Genomic DNA, 21459 nt, shown 5'->3' on the forward strand with positions numbered 1-21459 from the left:
TGGCTTCTATGAGGCTTCTAGCTTTTCTTTCTGTCTAGACCTTCTAATTTCCCCTCATAAGTTATTCTTCCTCTATTCATCCCTTAAAAGTTTCTAAGTGCTTTGTCCTCGGCCTCTGTGCTTCTCAGTTCACACACTCTCTGGGGAATCTCGTGTCTTCCCAAAGTCTCATGTAAATGTTGATGATATCCCAAGCCTATATTCAATTGTCTGCTAGAAATTGGGTCTCCCACAGCCATAACTCAAACTCAAGAGTCCTAAAAGTGAATCCATCTTCCCTAACCACCCATAATCTCAACCAATAAATAACACCACCATTATTTTATTTTTGACCAAGCCAGAAAATTACCTGCTATCCTTGACTAATCATAGAGCCAGAATCTGAATCTGACATTCCTCAGATCTAATTAGTCATCATGTCCTTTCATTTCTTTTCTTTTTTTTTTTTGGAGACGGAGTCTTGCACCATCAATCAGGCTGGAGTGCAGTGGCGCAATCTTGGCTCACGGCAACCTCCACCTCCCAGGCTCAAGCGATTCTCCTGCCTCAGCCTCCCGAGTAGCTGGGATTACAGGTGCCTGCCACCACGCCTGGCTAATTTTTTGTATTTTTAGTAGAGACGTCGTTTCACTATGTTGGCCAGGCTGGTCTCAAACACCTGATCTCGTGATCCACCTGCCTCAGCCTCCCAAAGTGCTGGGATTACAGGTGTGAGCCACCACACCCGGCCCTTTCATTCTATTTTTTAAACATCTCTAAGCCCTCTGATACTCTCTATACTACCACCATTTTAGTCCAGGCCACCACTGTCTTTTTATTCTATCAGCTGCACTGTAATTGGAGTCCTTCATTCCAGCCTTGCTCCAGTTCAGTTTTCCACATTGAAGCAGGGTGATCTTTTTCCAAATGAAGTCACTATCCTGAAGTTGGTAGTTGGTGTTTACCATTTCCATCCATTTATATACACACACACACACACACGCGCGCAAATATATATCTCAATACACAATATTTAGTACTGTGATAGCCAGCCTTCAAGAAGGCTCTCTATAATCCTTGCCTGTAAGTATTTGCTATGGTTTGAATGTCTCCTCCAAAACTCACCTTGAAATTTAATTGCCATTGTAACAGTGTTGAGAGGCAGGACCTTTAAGAGATGATTAGGTCATGAAGGTTCTGCCCCTGTAACTGGATTTTTGCCATTATCATAGGAGTGGGTTAGTTACTGGGGGAGTGGGTTCCTGATAAAACAAAAAAGGTGAGTTCAACTCAGTTTCCCCTCTCTGTCTCCTGTGCACACTTCCCCACAATGTGATGCCTTCTGCGATGTTAAAACGCAGCAAGAAGACCCTCGCTAGATGGACTCCTCGATCTTCGGACTTCCCAGAACTATAAGCCAAATCAATCTTTTCTTCATAAATTACTCAGTTTGCAATTGATATAGCAGCAAAGAAATGGACTAAGATAGTATAGATGCCTCTTGACTTATGATATTACCTCTGCATAAACCCACTGTAAGTCAAAAAATGCATTTAATACTCCAACAAATCCATCATAAAGTCAAAAAACCGTAAGTTGAACCATCAGAAGTCAGGGATTGTCTATATTCATGCCCTGAGTAGTGTCATCCACATCAAATCAGGGCTGGTCTGCAGAACCAATATGATACAGCTGAAGTGATGACTGTAAGTTCCAAGACTATGTTGTAATAGACTTTACAGCTTCTGCTTTGGTCTCTTGTACACTTGCTCTAGGGGAACCCAGTCATCATATCATGAGGACAATCCTGCAGCCCTATGGAGAAGCCCATATGGAGAAGTGGTACATTCTTGACCAAAAGTAAACTTGTCAACATGATCAGAAATCAATACACAGTCCAGGCACGGTGGCTCATGCCTGTAATCCCAGCACTTTGGGAGGCCAAGTCGGGCGAATCACTTGAGGTCAGGAGTTCTAGGTCACCCTGGCCAACATGGCGAAACTCCGTCTCTAGTGAAAAAGTGCAAAAAATTAGGCCAGCATGGTGGCATGTGCCTGAAGTCCCAGTTACTTGGGAGGCCGAGGCAGGAGAATCGCTTGAACCCGGGAGGCGGAGGTTGCAGTGAACCAAGTTTGCACCACTGCGCTCCAGCCTGGGCGACAGGGCAAGACTTCGTCTCAATAAAAATGGAAATGGATACACTGACATCTAAAGTTCAGCTGTCTCCCGGGCCACAATGGGAGGAAGTTCCCCTGGATCTAAGATCTCCTACTTTTAGGTAGAAGATTTTTGGAGGCTTTATTCCTCTCCATTTGGATTATTCCTTTCCACTCCTTCCCTTCATTGCTTCCTGGTTTCTTCCCAGTCCCTATCCTGGTTCCCTCCATCTGGACCCTAAAGGGAACAATTTTGTTAGCTCTGGCTTTGAGGGGTGGGAGGAGCCTTCCCAGTCCAGTCAAACATTTTTATTTTCAAAAAAGAAGAAAAAAATTTTTTTAAGTTTAATTTATAAATTAGGCACAATAAGAGATTAACAAAAAGAACTAAGAAAAAATTAGAACAATTAAAACAATATGCCAGCATCGCTACTCTTGTACATGGGGGGTTAGTATTAAGTAAAATAAGGGTTACTCGACCACAAGTGCTGCAGTACAACAACAGTCAATCCGATAACTGAAACAGCTACTAAGTGACTAATGGGCGAGTAGCATATAAAGCATGGATATGCTGAGCAAAGGGATGATTCACATCCCAGGTGGGATCGAGCAGGATAGCACAAAATTTCATCACACTACTCAGAACAGCATTCAATTTAAAACTTATTAATTGGGCTGGGCGCAGTGGCTCACACTTGTAATCCCAGCACTTTGGGAGGCTGATGCAGGCAGATCACTTGAGGTCAGGAGTTTGAGACCAACCTGGCCAACATGGTAAAACCCTGACTCTACTGAAAATACAAATATTAGCTGGGTGTGGTGGCAGGCACCTGTAATCCCAGCTACGCGGGAGCCTGAGGCAGGATAATTGCTTGAACCTGGGAGGCAGAGGTTGCAGTGAGATGATATTGCACCACTGCACTCCAGCCTGTGACAGAGCAAGACTCTGTCTCAAACAAAACAAAACAAAACAAAACAAAAACTTACTGTTTATTTCTGGAATTTTCCATTTAATATTTTCAGACTGCAGTTGCCCATGGGTAATTGAAACTATGGAAAGTGAAGCCATGGAAAAAGGTGGAGGGGAGACTCCTATATATAAAGGATCACGGTTTACAACCCTCTAAAACTTGTCTTTTATGATAATCATTGCTTTGAGGTTTGTCTAAATTGAATCATATTTCTGGAAACATTCACTTAAACTCCTATATATAAGGAAGTGGTAAATTAAAAAAAAAAGAAAAAAAACTCCTATATAGAATTTCATTCTATGAATACATTGCTTAACGACAGGGATACATTCTGAGAAATGCATCATTAGGTGATTCTGTCACTGTGTGAACATCATAGGTAACATTTACAAAACCTAGATGGTATAGTCTACCACACATCTAGTAGGTATCTAGGTATTGCTCTTAGGCTACAAACCTGTATAGCATGTTACTGTGCTGAATACTGTCAGCAACTGTAACACAGTGCTATTTGTATATCTAAACATTTCTGAACATAGAAAAGGTGCAGTAAAAATACAGTATTATACTCTTTTGGGACCAACATCATATAGGTGGCCCATTGTTGACTGAAACGTTGTTATTCAGTACATGCATGACTGTATACCATAATTTGTATATTGAAAAACCAGATTATTTCCCCCATTATAAATAAAAATAAGGCTAAGAGAAAGTAGCACTAGTCAATGTTTTTAGTTTCTGATGTAAATTTTTATTTCCTTTTAGAGCCTTGTGTTTCACATTTTACTCCTTAATTCATCTGGAACTTATTTATTTTTGTGATGTTGAGAAGTTGATTGTAATAGCACCATTTATTAAATAGTCTGCCCTTTCTCCTTGGCTTCACAATGCTAATCAATCACATGTCAGATTTCTATATATGTAAGCTTTCTCTAATCTGATCCAACAATCTTTCCTGTACCAATACTTCATTGTTTTGATAATTACAGTTTTAGAAATATGTCTTAGTATGTGCTTAGGTACCACATGTCCCCGTGTTTTCCTATTCCAAATTTATCTTAGTTTTTTATATAGCTTTACTCTTTCATGTGAATTTTTAAGTAAGTTGATCAGTTCCCACTGGGGTTTTGATTAGCATTGCATTGAATTTATAAATTCATTTAAGGAAAATAGACAATTTACAATTGTTGTCTTCATATCTATTAAGATGGTATTACACTGCATTTATTCCTATCTTATGTCCTTCAATAAAGTTTATTATTCTCAATAAATGTCTTACATTTTATTTTTACTAGTTTTATGCCTAGATGCCCTCAAGTAATTTAACAATCACTTCTATATTCCTAAGGATAATTCCAAAAGTCTATATGCTTTGTTAAATTATATGTTAGACAAAATATAAGACTGTCATTTTAACAGAATAAACTAAATATCTATCTACTTTGGTGACAATAAGGAGCTTCCTTATACATTATCGCAAAAACATCCTCAGAATATCTATTCTGAGACAAAGTCACACTCTTGTCACCTAGGCTAGAGTGCAGTGGCATGATCAGGGCTCACTGCAGCCTTAACCATCCAGGTTTAAGAGATCCTCCTGCCTCAGTCTCCTGAGTAGCTAGAACTACAGATGTATGCCTCCATGCCCAGCTAATTTTTTGTATTTCTATTTTTTTACATTTTCTTTGAGATGGAGTCTTGCTCTGTTGCCCAGGCAACAGTGGCGCACTCTTGGCTCACCGCAACCTCTGCCTCCCGGGTTCAAGCGATTCTTCTGCCTCAGCCACCCAAGTAACTGGGATTACAGGTGCCCACCACCATGATCAGCTAATTTTTATATTTTTAGTAGAGACGGGGTTTTGCCATGTTGGCCAGGTTGGTCTCTAACTCCTGACCTAAGGTGATCCGCCCACCTTGGCCCCGTAAAGTACTGAGATTACAGGCATGAGCCACTACACCCAGCCTAATTTTTTGTATTTTTGGTAGAGATGGTTTTACCAAGTTGCCTAGGCTGGTCTCAATCTCCTAAGCTGAGGTGATCAACCTGCTCTGGCCTCCCAAAGTGCTAGGATTACAGGCATGAGCTGCTGCATCTGACAGAATATCTATAATCAATATGTATAAACAGAATGTGTTTGCTTCACAATAATTTCAGAAAAATCTACTATGTAAAATAATTAAAATTTTCTTTAAATGTCAAGAGAAGAAAAATGACTGCTTCCACTGAGTTTAACAAGGCGAAAGAGTAAGTTAAACATCAAATGTTGGCAAGGATGTGAAGCAACAGGAACTCTCATTCATTACTGTTGGGAATACAAAATAGTACAACCACTTTGGTAGACAGTTTGGTGTTTTCTTACAAAAATAAACATACTGCTACCAACCACGATTCTCTGTATTTAACCAAAAGAGCTGAAAAATGCCCATATAAAAACTTGCACACAGATGTTTATAGTAGCTTTATTCATAATTGCCAAAACTTGGAAGCAACCAAGATGTCCTTCAGTAGGCAAGTGGACAAATTGTGGTACAGATAACAGACTATTATTCAGTGCTAAAAAGAAATGAGCTATCAAGCCATGAAAAGACATAGAGAAAACTTAAATGTATCTTACCAAGTAAAAGATGTCAATCAGAAAAGGCTACATACTGTATGATTCCAAATGTAAGACATTCTGGAAAAGGCAAAACTATGGAGACAGTAAAAGATTGGTACCTGCCTACCAGGAGTTAGGGAAAAGGGAGATATGAATAGGTAGAGCACAGAGGATTTTTAGGGCGGTGAAACTCCTCTGTGTGATACTATAATGGTGGATACACGTCATATACACATTTGCCCAAAACCCATAGGATGTAAAACACCAAGTGTGAACCCTAACGAAAATTAATGGACTTGGGGTTGTAATGATGAGTCAATGCAGGCTCATCAATTACAACAAATGTACTCCTCTCATGGGGAGATATTCATCACGGGGGAGGCTATGCAAGGATTTGGGGGCAGGGAATATATAGGATATTTCTGTACCCTTCTCACATTTGGGATGTGAACCTAAAGCTGCTCTAAAAAAATAGTCTGTTTTTTAGTATTTTTGGTTAATTAACCTCTTTGAGAATTTGATAAAGCTATGGATGAACTTCTTCCTCAACCCTATTTCCTGAAAAAATCCAAACAGTTTGTACATAAAAATTTTAGATATAATTTATAAAATAAATTATTGTATTTATTTACAATTATTTTATAATTATATTTATTTATAATTTATAAAATTTTATTTTATATAACTACTTTATTTTATATGTAATACGAAGAAAATACGATTTTCTTTGTATTGCCCTATTTTAAAAATCAATGTTTACAAAACCTGAAGGATTATTTCTCTCATTTTTGAACCAAAATTAATGGCCATTTCCTGGTTTTTAAAAAGAAATAAAATATACAAATTAAACGGAAAATAAAAGTTAATTCAAGAGGAAAGAACATGTAAATTATAGGCTGCTATTGTTTGGCTTGACTAAAGAAGTCACATACTGCCCTAGTTTTGGAACATGGTAAACTGAACATTATCTTTGATATCCAAAAGGTTGTGCACTTTCTATTTTGATGAAAAGTGGTACCGAAAATTCCGAGAAAGGTATATGGTAACAAACAGAATCACAGCTCACTTTGCGAAATGATGCTAGGTTAGGTTTGTGCAAGGAAACTAAGAATTGTCTGAGAATTGATTTCATATCACTACTCAATACAATATGAAAAGTGAAAAGATTATAAATCCAAGTTTCAATTGTGAGGTTTTCTGTGTGGAGGTAATCTTTAAGATCTCTGCGGTTTTCCTATATGCCTACGGAGAAACTGACAAAACTTTTCATTCATGACTAGCCTACAGAGATACTTCAAGGAGTAGAAAATTCACACGGTTGTCCATTTCTACAGGACTACAGGACTGCAGGTGTGCGCCACCATGCCCAGCTAATTTTTTGTATTTTTAGTAGAGACGGTTTCACCATGTTGCCTAGGCTGGTCTCAAACTCCTGGCTTTACCTTACTCAGAGCAATAGTTTGGCTAAGAGTTTATGATTTTTCTGCCAAATCCATAACAACAACTATAAGGTCTTGAATTAGATTACTCATTCATAAAGCCCCAAATATCCCCAAGTAAATCAAGCCACGAATAAACTCCTCCTGTACTAATCTTTCTTTTCTCTCAAAAAGCAAAACTCCTGCCAAAAATTTAATCAAGCAAAGAAGAATTTTAAATTTTTAAACTTTTTTTGATAAAAACTTGTTCTTATGAAATTGATTACTTCTGCGGTAGCAGGCAAAATTTTTAGGCCTGTTGGAAGAGCCTTCAAAGCCGGTATGTGCCAGTGAAAGAAAGAAAAGCAATGCATTATTACAATGGGTGGAGCTGCTTTCTCCTCTGAGGCAGTATAAGTATGCACATTGCTAAGTTTGGAAGATGCGCCATCTGTGCAGAATACTAAGATCTTCATTAGAGTCAAAATTTTTTTTTGGGCCAGGCGCAGTGGCTCATGCCTGTAATCCCAGAACTTTGGGAGGCCGAGGCGGGTGGATCACCTGAGGTCAGGAGCTTGAGAACAGCCTGGCCAACATTGTAAAACCCTGTCTCTAATAAAAATACAAAAATTAGCTGGGCATGGTGGCAGGCGACTGTAATCCCAGCTACTCAGGAGGCTGAGGCAGGAGAATCACTTGAACCCAGGAGGAGGAGGGTGCAGTGAGCTGAGTGCCACTGCACTCCAGCCTGGCGACAAGAGCAAAACTCCATCTCATAAAAAAAAAAAAAATTTTTTTCTGGTAGTTATTTTGGCAAAGAAATTTAATAGTCTGTCAGAGACGCTGGTAGCTATTAATATTAACAGCCTTTGTAATTTCCACAAAAGACCTGGATATTAGGAATTTTTCTTTAATTGTGTCAACATGCATGTTAACAGACAAAAACTAGGAACTAACTGCTTTGAGCAGTATCAGTTTTTTCACCAAGCTGCATTCTGGAGGAAAATGAGTTAGTTTCCAATTCCCTCAAAATTCACTTCAAAATATTGGAAAAAATGATGACAATCCTGAAGTGGATGGCATCACCTGAAATCTGACATAAATTTGCTTCTGCTCCAAGCGAAGTAGTTCACTGTCAGCACATAAAGCTTAAAGGTCTTTCCAATTTCATGTGGCTTCTTTTCTTGGTAATATAAAAGTCAATCTTGAAGAATCCTTCAAGGAAAGAGTTCTGTGATGAAACAAGTGCATCCACATTTTGGTAAAGTTTCAAACTGTAATTACTACTTACAAAAAAAAAATCTGAACTGTTGGATATATTTTTAAAATAAAAATAATAAGGTGCTTCTGTTTTCACAACTTTGTATTTAAGTTGCTGAGAACTCTGCCACATTAAAATACTTGGGCTCTGTGTGCCCTATAATTTTTGGTGATTAAGTAGCTTCAATGCTTCATTTCTTTTTTGTTGTCAAGTCTTTTTAAAGCTGGAATGAAAGATATATAGTGGTGGGGTATGTATGTGCCCTCAATACAATAATGACACAGAATTTCCAACTGTGTACAACAGTTACTAACAAGACTTGACAAAAAGTCATTAATAACATTTGTCCCCTTTCTCTCAAAACTATTTTAAAAACTAACAAGAAAAACTCTAGACTATATAAAGAACTCTTACAACTCAATAATAAGAAGATAAATAGTCAGGCCGGGCATGGTGGCTCAAGCCTGTAATCCCAGCACTTTGGGAGGCCGAGACGGGCGGATCACGAGGTCAGGAGATCAAGACCATCCTGGACTCACTACAACCTCACCCTCCCGGGTTCAAACGATTCTTGTGTCTCAGCCTCCCCAGCAGCTGGGATTACAAGCATGCACCACCATGCCCGAATGATCTTTGTATTTTTAGGAGAGAGGGGGTTTGGCCATGTTGGCCAGGCTGGTCTCGAACTCCTGACCTCAGGTGATCTACCCACCTCAGTCTCTCGAAGTGCTGGGATTACAGGCATGAGCCACCATGCCCAGCCACAACAATCCATTTTCAAACCGCTTGCTTGTTTGTCAGTTGATAGTGTAGCAAAAATTTTTTTTTAAAGTTCCCCAGTTCTAATCTTTAAAAAGCAACAGGACAGAAAACAAAAACAAAAAAAAGCTGGAGCATATATCTGGTTCCCAAAACCACTCACAGACCTTAGGTTTAGAATTTATATATTATCTGTTACTTGGGTTGACTAAACAGATGATTGTTTATTATTAAACAGGAATTTTCAGACACTTTCATTATTAAAATTATTTGCCCACAAACAATTTTTGTAGGTAAATTTTATATCTTTTGTTAAGTACAAGATAAACATAACAACTCTCTAGCGATTCTCACTTTTTTTTTTTTTTGTGAGACAAGGTCTGACTGTCGTTCAGGAGGGAGTGGTGCGGTAGCGGATCCTAGCTCACTGTCGACTTGATTTCCCACCTCGTTGCAGCCTTGACCTCCTGGGCTCAAGCAATCCTCCCACCCCAGCCTCCCAAGTAGCTGGGACCACAGGCACATGCCACCACGCCCAGCTAATTTTTGTATTTTTTGATAGAGATGAGGTCTATGTTGCCCAGGCTGGTCTTGAACTCCTGAACTCAAGAGATCCTCCCACCTTGGCCTCCCAAAGTGCTGGGATTACGGGCGTGAACCACCATGCCAGGCCCTAGCAATTCTTAATATAAGGCAATTTGAGTAGGGTTACATTTCTGGATTAAAAAAAAAAGCAGCTAGATAAGGCTATTTTTCTTGCTCTTTGTCTAGCTCACTTTTCACACTTTCCCAATAGCTAGAGTGAAGATAGGTCCTGGAATACACTATTAAAAAGTATCAGGCAGCCAGGCGTGGTGGCTCACGCCTGTAATCCCAACACTTTGGTAGGCTGAGGCGGGTGGATCACAAGGTCAACAGATCGAGACCATCCTGGCCAACACAGTGAAACCCCATCTCCACTAAAAATACAAAAAAAAAAAAAAAAAAAAAAAAAAATTAGCAAGGCGTGGTAGTGGGCGCCTGTAGTCCCAGCTACTCGGGAGGCTGAGGCAGGAGAATCACTTGAACCCGGGAGGCGGAGGTTACAGTGAGCTGAGATTGCACCACTGCACTCCAGCCTGATGACAGAGTGAGACTCGGTCTCAAAAAAAAAAAAAAAAAAAAGTATCAGGCATCTCCTTTCATTCTCAAAAGTGTTCTGAGTTGGATGATAAATTATACAAACTGTCTACAGCAGAACTATCCACATCACTGTAACTTCCACTAACATGAAGGGAAACCCCTGAAGGCTTTAAAGACTTCAAGTAAGTATGAACCATATAACCATAAAAATTTTACTATTAGTCATTTTACAGTTGAGGATCTGGGACACACAGAAATTAAAATAAGTCCAAGACCATGTGTTTTAGATTTGAGGTCTTTAACATTACCACAACCACTCCTTACAGAATAAGTACTATTTCTACATTTTTCTGTTGGAGGTGTTAACTATTACTATCTACATTTCACGGATGAGGAAACAGGCTTTGACTTATCACTTACCGGGGGTTATAAGGAGGTTAAGTGGTAGAACTGGGATATAAACCTAGGTCTGCTTGACTTCAAAGCTTGTACTCCTAACCTTTAAGCAGAATGCCTCTCATAAAAGGGAACCTGGGGGTCAGTATGGGTATGTGTTTGCTCCACGGTTTGGTCTAGGGGAATCTGTAGCACTATAACATTGTATGCAAAATTTCCTATGTTTATATAAATTCTTCTAGAAAACGGGTCTAGAGCTTTCAATAGAGCCTCATAAGTATTTACGATACCAAAAAGAAAAAAAATCTAGAGCCTGTTAGATTGCTTTGTTAGAGAGGTAAGCATTTAAGATAATCTACATATTTTATTATCAGTTGTTACCATCATAACCAGATTTGTCAACTAACATAATTAACAACTACTGAAAAGTAGTATATATAGGTATATTTACTAAGTATATAAATACCATAATTACAGGACATGATATTTTAGACCTTCCACTTGTAAAAACTGAGGGTGAAGCCCTCATTTAATACTGAAGATGACCAGCAGTCACAGCAAAGAGCAGGGAGTGATGGTAGAAATTTCTGTTACTGGTGACCAAACTCTACTTACTGGAGTAGCTGTGGATTAAGCAGTTTTCTCACAAGCTATACTGACCTAAGGTAAAATTAACTTAGAAGTACAAAATTAGGCCGGGCGCGGTGGCTCACGCCTGTAATCCCAGCACTTTGGGAGGCCGAGGCAGGCGGATCATGAGGTCAGGAGATCGAGACCATCCTGGCTAACACGGTGAAACCATGTCTCTACTAAAAATGTAAAAAATTAGCCGGGTGTGGTGGTAGGCGCCTGTAGTCCCAGCTACTTGGGAGGCTGAGGCAGGAGAATGGCGTGAACCCAGGAGGCGGAGCTTGCAGTGAGCCAAGATCACGCCACTGCACTCCAGCCTGGGCGACAGAGTGAGACTCTGTCTCAAAAAAAAAAAAAGTACAAAATTAGAAAGATGTACAATAAGGACATCAAGCTACATTAAATCAAATAATTTTGTGCTTTTATTTCTTGATAAGTAATATGAATCAGTTTTCTTAAGAAGGATAAATAGTGTTGGTTGGAATTTGGGGAGACACTCTTTTTTTTCTTAAGTTGGTATCCTTTTAGCTTTTGTAAAAATAATATTGCCTTCAAACCCTCATACTGGCAACCTATTAGCATTTATGTCCTCTGATAACATTTGACCAGATACCCCAGTATAACTGTACCATTGTTAAATTACTGAAATATCTCCATATGGATAGAACGTAGGTATATATAACACAGCCTATATATAGGTATATATAACAGGATAATAGTAATGGTAATAAGTAGCAAAATTAATATCAATTCCAATATGAATTTATTAGTTCAAGTTAATTGCCACTAAATATCATAACTGCCAATGGCACTTGACCTTCCTGCTGTAGTATAACATGTGACTTGGTTGATATTCTTTATGAATATATATTGATATATGTGGATATTGAATATATGATAATTTTAAACAATATCATAAAGACTAGAAATTTTTGAATGAAATAGTTCAGCAAAAGCTGAGTGGATTCAGCAATATAAACCTTTTCTTTTCTTTTCTTTACAGTAAGAGAAATTATTTTTATTCAAACTATCTAATGATGGCACCCTGCAGTTGTAATGGAGTAAGTCAGAACCTGGGAGTGGTGCTGGCATAGATGTGGACAGTCACCATTTGGCTATTTAATGGACCAAGCAGTGTCAGGAGCAAGAGAGATACCCACCCACTGCATTGAAGGAGCTTAAGGAGGGAAAGGAATAGGTAGCATAGCCAGGTGGCATTATGGTCCTCCGGCTCGTGGCCACGTAGAAAGTACTGCTATCTGGGTACATACTGACTCTTGACTGGGGGCAACACAGCTACCTTTCTGGCCACAACACAGTGCTAAGTACTGTTTTTTAATTTATACATTAATTGGTACTAATTTATTAGTTTTTTGTCTTTAAGAGACTGGAAACAGAGAGCCAGCTAATATTTTCCTTATTTTGATTTTGGTCTATTTTCCCCTTTTTAACCTTTCCATATTACAAACGAGTAATCACAATGGCTTTTTCTTCCAAATTTAGAAGATTTGGCAAATATGAGCACACTGTCTATAAATTCACGTAACAGCTTTGGGAGGTGATTCTGATAACACTGCAAAAATTATACTGACTAAACGTTGGGGATTCTAGTGTTTTCATGATTCATTTTCTGGGCTTTTTTAGTTTTAGGCACCCTTGTAAATTTGCAGGATGCTTTTTCAGCGGCTGTTGTGCTTATGAATAAATGTTTCTAAGGTTGAAATCAGAGCTCTATCAAACTCAACTTTACACAGAGGAAACATATCTAACAGTCAACCCCTAAACTAAGCAACCTAAACTGTAAATGCACAATACTGGGTAAGAGAAATGGCAGTAAGAGTTGTAAACACATCTCCCTCCGCTACCATAAAAACAATAAAGGTTTGGATCCTGTCACCAGTTTATAGCATCATAGACCTTTACAAAGGATTGCATGTGGCCTCCAAGCATCTGTTTATCCCTTCCCACATCAAAGAAGAGTATTATAGTCCTATACCTAAGTAGGGAAAAAGACAAGCAAGAGTAGGAGGTCTCAGACTTTGAATTCCTTCTGTCTAGGCTCTGATACAACAAGAGGCTGGAGTGTTTGATCATTACCCATAATGTGAAGACCCAATGGTTGGAAAACATAAAAGATGGTGCTTCTGTGATCTTCACATTAACTATGTCCCTAGTTTTAACAGATAAATTAGGCCGGGCACAGTGGCTCACGCCTATAATCCCAGCACCTTGGGAGGCTGAGGTGGATGGATCACGTGAGGCCAGGTGTTCGAGACCAGTCTGGTCAATACAGTGAAACCCTATCTCTACAAAAAATATAAAAATTAGTTGGGCATGGTGGTGCTCGCCTGTTCCCAGCTGCTCAGGAGGCTGAGGCAGGAGAATTGCTTGAACCCAGGAAGCGGAGGCTGCACTGAGCTGAGATCACGCCACTGCACTCCACCTGGGCAACAGACCAAGGTTCCATCTCAAAAATAAAAAATAAAAGATATATGATCATTTAACCTATGAAGTCTTAATGGATCTTAGTGTTTCTTCTTGGTTTTTTCTCTAAACTCACTAGATCCTCATCCAAATTTTATTTTCCTTCTCCTCCTTTCTCTCTCCAATCCCTAAGCCCACCTTAAGTGAAAGAGTATGGTTTATAAATTTTTGTGTCAGATAGAGAATAGGAAACATTGAGCTAAGAGGGAAATAATATTAGACATAAAAGGTGGATTTGCTGAAACTCACCATCAGAGGGCACAACAGTACTGCAATAAACAACTCCCAAATTCTGCCAGGAAGAGATCCTTTGGTGTACCTAGACAACATAAAAGATATATCTACTATCAGAATGGAACAACAAACACATACTTATGTGTGTGTATATAATAAATATATAAATATGATTACTTAAGTAATACGTATGCTTTGTAGAAAACTTTAAAAATACAGATAAAAGAAAATAAAAGTCTTTCAAACTCTTATCATCCTAAAATAATAGTGGTGAACATTTTGGTGTTTTCAAGATTTATGCAAACACATTTACATATACAAACACAAGTATACATGTTACATTAAACAAAATTAGAATTATACAAATCATGTTTTATGTACTTTGAAAAACAATATTGATTCTAGGTACTATCAGGCCTCAAGTAAACTTTTTGGCTTTTTCTTCCTCTGGTTACCTTTCAGACCTGCATCTCCTTCCTATCTCTTACCAGGTATAAGAGTTATTAAGTAGCTGTATCAAGAATTTACTATTATGGAGTAGGTATCTGGTCTTTATGTTCACTCTCCTTTTTAAAAAACTTGGAGAGGCAACCTCACTACTTGAGTCCTTAATCATGACCGCTTCAGAGTGTTAGAAAAAATCACTCCCACTCACATCCACCTCTACTACTTCCTTGAAGAGCAATGTCACTGTGGATGTGGATCTGGAACTCAGGTTCTCATAACTAAACCATGTTTCAGAATGAATACTGAATACATTTTTCACTTGCCAAATACTTTATTCCTTTGTATCTTTTACTTTCCTAGCCCCAAAAAGTATCAAAGGAAGAGCAAAGGCAGGCATTAACTGAATAAAATCCAATATACCTGCTTCAGGCCTGACATATTCCATTCCATCAGCACAAAGAAAAGTCATTTAGCATCTACTAAGCTGTATTAAGGTGTGCATTGTCACAGAGTCCTAAATGATTTTTCTTTGTGCTGATGCACTTCATATGACTATCATTAATTTCCATCTCGTTTCAACTTGAGAGCATGCAGAAATGTGAGACTGACATTTATAAAAAATTTAAATAAATAATTTAAAAATTACTTGAGACTTGGCTCACAGCTAGTTTAGTTTTAAATCTTTGATTCATTAGGAATTACTCCTAGTCAAAGTTAGTAAGTAGAAATCTAATTTCCCTCTAATGACAACATAGCTGTCCCATACAATGAATAATACATCTTTTCCTTTCTTATTTGAAATGTTATCTTTATAATTTTCCAGATAATTACATGAATTTGGATCTATTTCTGAACTTCTATTCTGCTCATGCTCTAGTAGCCACATTGTTTTAACATTCTAGTCTTATATTTCAGTGTCTAGTAGGGCTAGTTTTCCTTTATTACTTTTCTTTAAGAAATCTCCCAGTTATTCTTATTTGTTTCTCCATGAACTTTAGAGTCAGTTTATCCAGAAGCACACACACACGCACAGCTATTGGTTTCAAAAAAACAGTATCATGCAGTGGTTAAAAGCACAGAATCTGAAATAATCTTGCCTGAGTTCATTTTGTAGTTCAGTAACTTTAACTGCAACTCTTGGGCAAGTTATTAACTTCTTTGTGCCTTGGTTTCTTCACTGAAAAATGGGCAAAAAGTGATACTAACATCACCCATGTAAAGTAGTTGTGAGGACTAAATGAGTAATACATATAAAGTCCTTAGAACATGCCTGGCATAGAGTACATTCTCAATAAATACTAGCTATATCTTGTTGTGAGATATTAACTTCATGGGTTAAAAAAGGATTTTGATTTTTGCCAAAGAATCTTGTAAGTCTTTGCATTTAAGTCTCTGTTTGTATTTCTGAGAAGCACTTTAAAGTTGTTTTCAAGCAGATCTTGTACGCTCTTTTTCCTCGTGTAATGGTTTTTGTACTAAGTCTTGTCCAATATTAGGAACATGATCCCTGCATGTTTGAGTTTGCATATGCCTATTACAGCTTTGCGTGTTCTTTAATTTTGTTATCCTTTCTGAGTTTCTTTGCTTTCATTTTCTTAGTAATCTGATCTGGGAATGTTTTAATAGGAGATTAGCCTATATACTTTAATTAATATAGCATACATATTTAAGCTCTTATCTGTTATGAAATTGTATGCGATGCTTTCTAAAGTAAAAATACTTTACTAGTGACTGGGCATGGTATCTTGCGCCAGTAATCACAGCACTTTGGGAGGCTGAGTGAGAGGACTGCTTGAGCCCAGGAGTTAGAAGAGGCTGCAGTGATCTATGATCGTGCCATTGCACTCCAGCCTGGGCAACAGAGTGAGACCTCATTTCTTAAAAAACATTAAAATAAAATTACTCAATGATTTGGGCTTACTTTGTTTATGTACATATTCCTTCTGATAATAAAAAAGGTTTACTTTTTTGTTCTAGTAGCTACTTCAGAGTAAAAGTCTGAAGTCTTTTAATGGCCTCTGAAAGTCCAATATTCTCTGATATCCCATTATCTCTGACTTCGTCGCTTACCACTCTCCCTCCTATATTACTGTGCTTTACCCCTTTATACTCTTCCCTGTTTCTTGAGCCCAGCTACGTTTTTGCTTCAGGGCCTTTGCAATAGCAACCACCTTTGCTTAGAATACTGTCTCTCTAGATAACTATCTGGCTCCCTCAGTTCCTTCAAATATTTGTTCAAATTTCATTGTCTGACTAAGGTCTACTCACCCACTTCAAAAAAAGCAATCTAATCAATGGGTACTCCTCATCCTTTTATGCTGTATTTCTCCCCATACATTCAACACCTCTTAACAAATTACTTATTATTTTTATTTTGTCTCCTCCAACCCATGAAGCAAAAATTTTCATCTGTTTTGGTCACTGACAGTGCTTGGCAAATAACAAGTCCTCATCAAATACATGTTAGGCAAAAAAAAAAAAAAAATCCTATATTTTATAGTTTTTTTTATGTTATAACTATAGTTTTACATAAAATATACTGTAATATATAAAAATCCTATCTGTATTATCAGCAATGATTAATACAGCTGTTTCTTTTTTCTTTCCCTCTACTACTCGGTTTAGTTTATTAGATTATTTCTCTTAGCGTTTACCTTTCGCTCTAACCAACGTATCTATGTATCAACTATAGACTCCCCTCCCCTCCAATCTTAAGATTTTACTAGATTTATTGATTTCAAATGACATCTTTTGACAGGTTGTTATAAAACATGACAACATCATTTATTTCCTCATCGACTTTCATTACTGCACTGTCAAGGTTTTAACGATTCATATTCTGCTCTGTAAATCTAATTTCCACATTTGTTTTAGTCTTAATGTTATAGATCAATGGACTCTATGTTCACTGCCAATACTTTAGCTGTAGTTTCTCCTTTCATTTCTTGGTTGGCTGCACTTCTTCCTGTAGAAGTAGGACTCATAAAAGCTAAATTTCCTGTAGCTTGGCATGTTAATTTCTAAATTAATCTTTCCTTGAGGATTTGGAAGGGAAACTATCAGTGTTGAATGCTGCTTTGGAGAAGTCTGAGGTCAGCAGCTTCCTTTGGAGAACTGTGCTTGGCTGGCTTTGTTGGGGATCTGCAACCATAGGTGTCATTCCTCAGGGTTTCCCCACACACCTCTATTTGACCCTCACTGGATCTGACAACCTTCCTTTATATAATAAGTGTTTTGGAATTGCAGAGATCTCCCTAGTTGTGCTGAAGATGGGGCTTGTATTTTTGTCTTATTCTCCTTCCTATTCCAGGATGTGAGAAGAGAAGGGAGAAACTGCTGCCTTTACTGGGCCATTATTTGTTTATGTAGTAACTTTTAAATACTGACATCTTCAAACACATACAATAGGAAGCACAGTGTGAAGAAATCTCACGAACCCATCATCTGCTTCTATATTTATCAACATTTTATCAAATTCAGTTTATCTATATCCACCCAGTTTTTTCCCTTCAGTATATCTTAGAAGGAAATCCCAACCATCATATCATTTCAATATACATACACTGGGCCGTTTTAAAACAGAAATCCTCTGTCCTCTATGATTTCATACTGTCCTCTATGATTTCATAAATTATCCTTAACAATAATAAAAGATGTTTTTGTGGGGCAGAGAACCACATCATTACATGGCTGGTTATGAGTAATATTTGTTAAATGATATAGAACATGGGTTGGCAGGCTGGCTGCCAGTTTTTGTAAATAAATTTTATTAGAACATAACAAAACTCATTCATTTACTTACTCTCTATACCCCACTCCACTACTTTCACATCACAACAGCAAAACTGAGTGGTTGGTATACAGCTGCAAGAGTTGAGTAGCTGCAACAGAGACCACATGGCCCACAAAGTATCAAATATTTACCATCTGGCCCTTTAAGAAAATGTTTGCTGATCCTTGCTTATAGAACAGTTTCTGTAGTTTTGGGATAATTCACTTTCTCAAAGTCCTTCCCACCTAATTCTATAACGACACTGGCAATTATAAATACCACATATTAAGTATTTACAAACACACATATAAGTCCTTTATTTCCTTTAAACCTCCAGAAGTTTAGAGTCTAATAAAGATAACAAAAACAAAAATTATTTTGCTCTTGCCTTTTTTCCTTGAAATATGGCAACAACAAACACAAAACAAACAAAAAAAACCAAGGAAGCAATTATAAGAGTTCAAGATCAAAGAACCATTGCTATTCTAAACTCTTCCATAACTCCCCTAAATTGAAAATATTTCATGGTTTAAATTTTGTATTTTTAACATGTCACAAGAAAATAGTAAGTTTTTAAAAGTTTTTTTCCTTTACTGTTTAGGTTTTTTTTTTCCTCCCCCTTTACTTTCCTTGGAAGCTTTTAATAAATATTTGACTGATGCTGAAAGTCTGAAAAATATACCAGGAAGTTAAAAAAAAGAAAGAAAAGTCAGCAAAAACAATCAGGCAAATGGTATGTGATATTTACATATTTAAATTTCACAGGCAGATACCAAGATTAAAGTAAAGTCAATTAAGTTAAATCTTGGCAGATACAAAGATTAAACTTCAGTAAAGTTAATTATTTAGAAAGTATTTCAAAAATTATCAGAGAAAGGGAAAATCTCTAGGAATTTTTTTTTTTTTTCTTAGATAGTGTCTCTCTCTGTTGCCCAGGCTAGAGTGTAGTGGCATGATCTTGGCTCACTGCAATCTCTGCCTTCTGGGTTCAAGCGATTCTCCTGGCTCAGCCTCCTGAGTAGCTGGGACTACAGGCGAGCACCAACCATGCCCGGCCAATTTTTGTATTTTTTAGTAGAGACAGGATTTCACCATGTTGGCCAGGCTGGTCTCGAACTCATGAACTCAAGTGATCTGCACATCTTGGCCTCCCAAAGTGCTAGGATCACAGGCATTAGCCAAGGCGCCCAGCCTCCCTAGAAATATTGGTGCCAAATGAATAAGGTGATTTGGTGCCCCCACAGTTCCTTGAAAAGAAACGGCAAGTTTATTCTTTTGGTACCAGTCCATATCTTTAATAAGTAACTTGAGAACTTTAAGGAAAATCAGGGACTTGAAACTAAAAGAAAGTATAACGTCTGCTGCAGTATTATAATCATTTACCTTTGATCTTAATCCCTAGTGTTATCAATTTAGAGTTAGGCTACGAAACACCGTAACTTTATTTCTCCAAAACGTAAGATTTAAGCCAATAAAAATTAAACTTTAGAATGATAAAAAAGATATTTTATGCCCTCAGAAAAGTATTAAAGTCAAAATTTACTCTTAAATTCCTTACTGTGATCGTAAATTATTCAACTATACTTAATCATCTTTCATAGTTCAAAAGAGCAAACTCAGCAGTATACTCCTTCCAGAAACTTGGGAGGACTGTCAAATCTAAATAACCTGTCAAAAGCCCCAAAATATTCACAGTCAATTAGACATCAGGCTAAAGGAAGGGGAATGGTGAGGGGGAGGAAGGGAGGGAGGGGCGGGGAGGAAGGGAGAGAGAGAGAGAAAAAAAAAAAGAAAGAAAGAGAAGTAAAGTTATTTTCTTACTAACCTAGTTCCCTTTAAGAAAATCTTGGGAGGCCGGGCGCGGTGGCTCAGGCCTGTAATCCCAGCACTTTGAGAGGCCGAGACGGGCGGATCACAAGGTCAGGAGATCGAGACCATCCTGGCTAACACGGTGAAACCCTGTCTCTACTAAAAACTACAAAAAACTAGCCGGTCGAGGTGGCGGCGCCTGTAATCCCAGCTACCCGGGAGGCTGAGGCAGGAGAATGGCGTGAACCCGGGAGGCGGAGCTTGCAGTGAGGTGAGATCCGGCCACAGCACTCCAGCCTGGGTGACAGAGCGAGACTCCGTCTCAAAGAAAAAAAAAAAAGAAAATCTTGGGATCTAATTTCATTAAGAAACAAACACCTACCAACTACATCAAACTAAACTATATTAACTGCATCAAACCGCTTTAGATGGAATAACTGTATCTATGTATTTGTCCATGGCTAAAATCTTATTATAAATAGCCTCACTCTGCCTCAAGTTTGGATATGTCCACTTGTATCTCCCTGTTACATTTCCCTTAGCACAACATGGAATGCTTATAAAATGAACCCCTTTCAATAATGTTCCAAAAATTTCGTTTCTAAGACCAGAGTACCCATATTTCAGCAACTTTGCCAAACCTGTCTCCAAAATTCAGTGCTTGTACGGATACTCCAATTAGCAGTATAAACTATTTCAGTTGGTCTAAAGCAAGACACACCTATAACAGCTTACACAGCTTGGGATCAGTCTTTTTCTATATCCCTGAAACAGCAAAGCTGTTGAAACATCCTATCAGCAACATTTACTACTTCTAATCTACCGATATACTAAATAAGGGCTGTGGCTTTAACCTGGAGATTGGATAGTGGGGGAAAACACTGGAGTGGGAAGACTTGGGCCCACTTCCACAACTCACTATCTTGAATTTCCACTTCTAAGTCTCTATTTCTTCATCTGTTAAATTAAAAATAATGCAACAATGATAACAAAACCATTTCACAAGGCTGGTTTCACTTAAGGAAAGTGACAATATAAACATGACAACACTTGAATGACTAATATTCTACAGAAATAAATGCAAAATAAACCTTCAAAATCCTTAAGAGATTGACTCAACATAAAAAATTTAATTACTATAATACATTTCAAAAACCACAACTATCTCTAAACAGAGATAATATACAAAATAAACATCTTATGATGTTAAAGGTAGAAATCTGAGGTTTTAAAAGAGTATCTCTTCAAATACCAAAATAAAACACATTTGAAGATTTGTTGTTTTACTGCTAAGCTACTCTGAGAAATAAAAGTAATTATGATTTCTGCAAGCATTTTTTGATACAGAGTACAAATTTCTCCCTATATATTAAAGGTCTGTTTTATTTTTGACTGACGTAGGTACAAATGCATTCCATGTTGT

General features: G+C 37.8%; 1 protein-coding gene across 2 annotated transcripts in view; it reads right to left on the minus strand.

Moving 5' to 3' along the window:
* MCU (mitochondrial calcium uniporter) overlaps positions 1-21459 on the minus strand; it is a 216325-nt gene that overhangs the window by 36043 nt on the left and 158823 nt on the right. For both annotated transcript variants that reach the window (XR_004060001.1, XM_010373070.2), the window contains one exon: positions 14024-14093. Coding sequence is in view for 1 of the 2 variants with exons in the window: in XM_010373070.2 (XP_010371372.1) it covers positions 14024-14093 (70 nt within the window). In the remaining variant the exon portion in view is untranslated. The remainder of the gene's footprint in view (positions 1-14023; positions 14094-21459) is intronic.

Source organism: Rhinopithecus roxellana, chromosome 11 (genome assembly GCF_007565055.1).
Source record: "Rhinopithecus roxellana isolate Shanxi Qingling chromosome 11, ASM756505v1, whole genome shotgun sequence".
In the NCBI taxonomy this organism is placed as follows: domain Eukaryota; kingdom Metazoa; phylum Chordata; class Mammalia; order Primates; family Cercopithecidae; genus Rhinopithecus; species Rhinopithecus roxellana.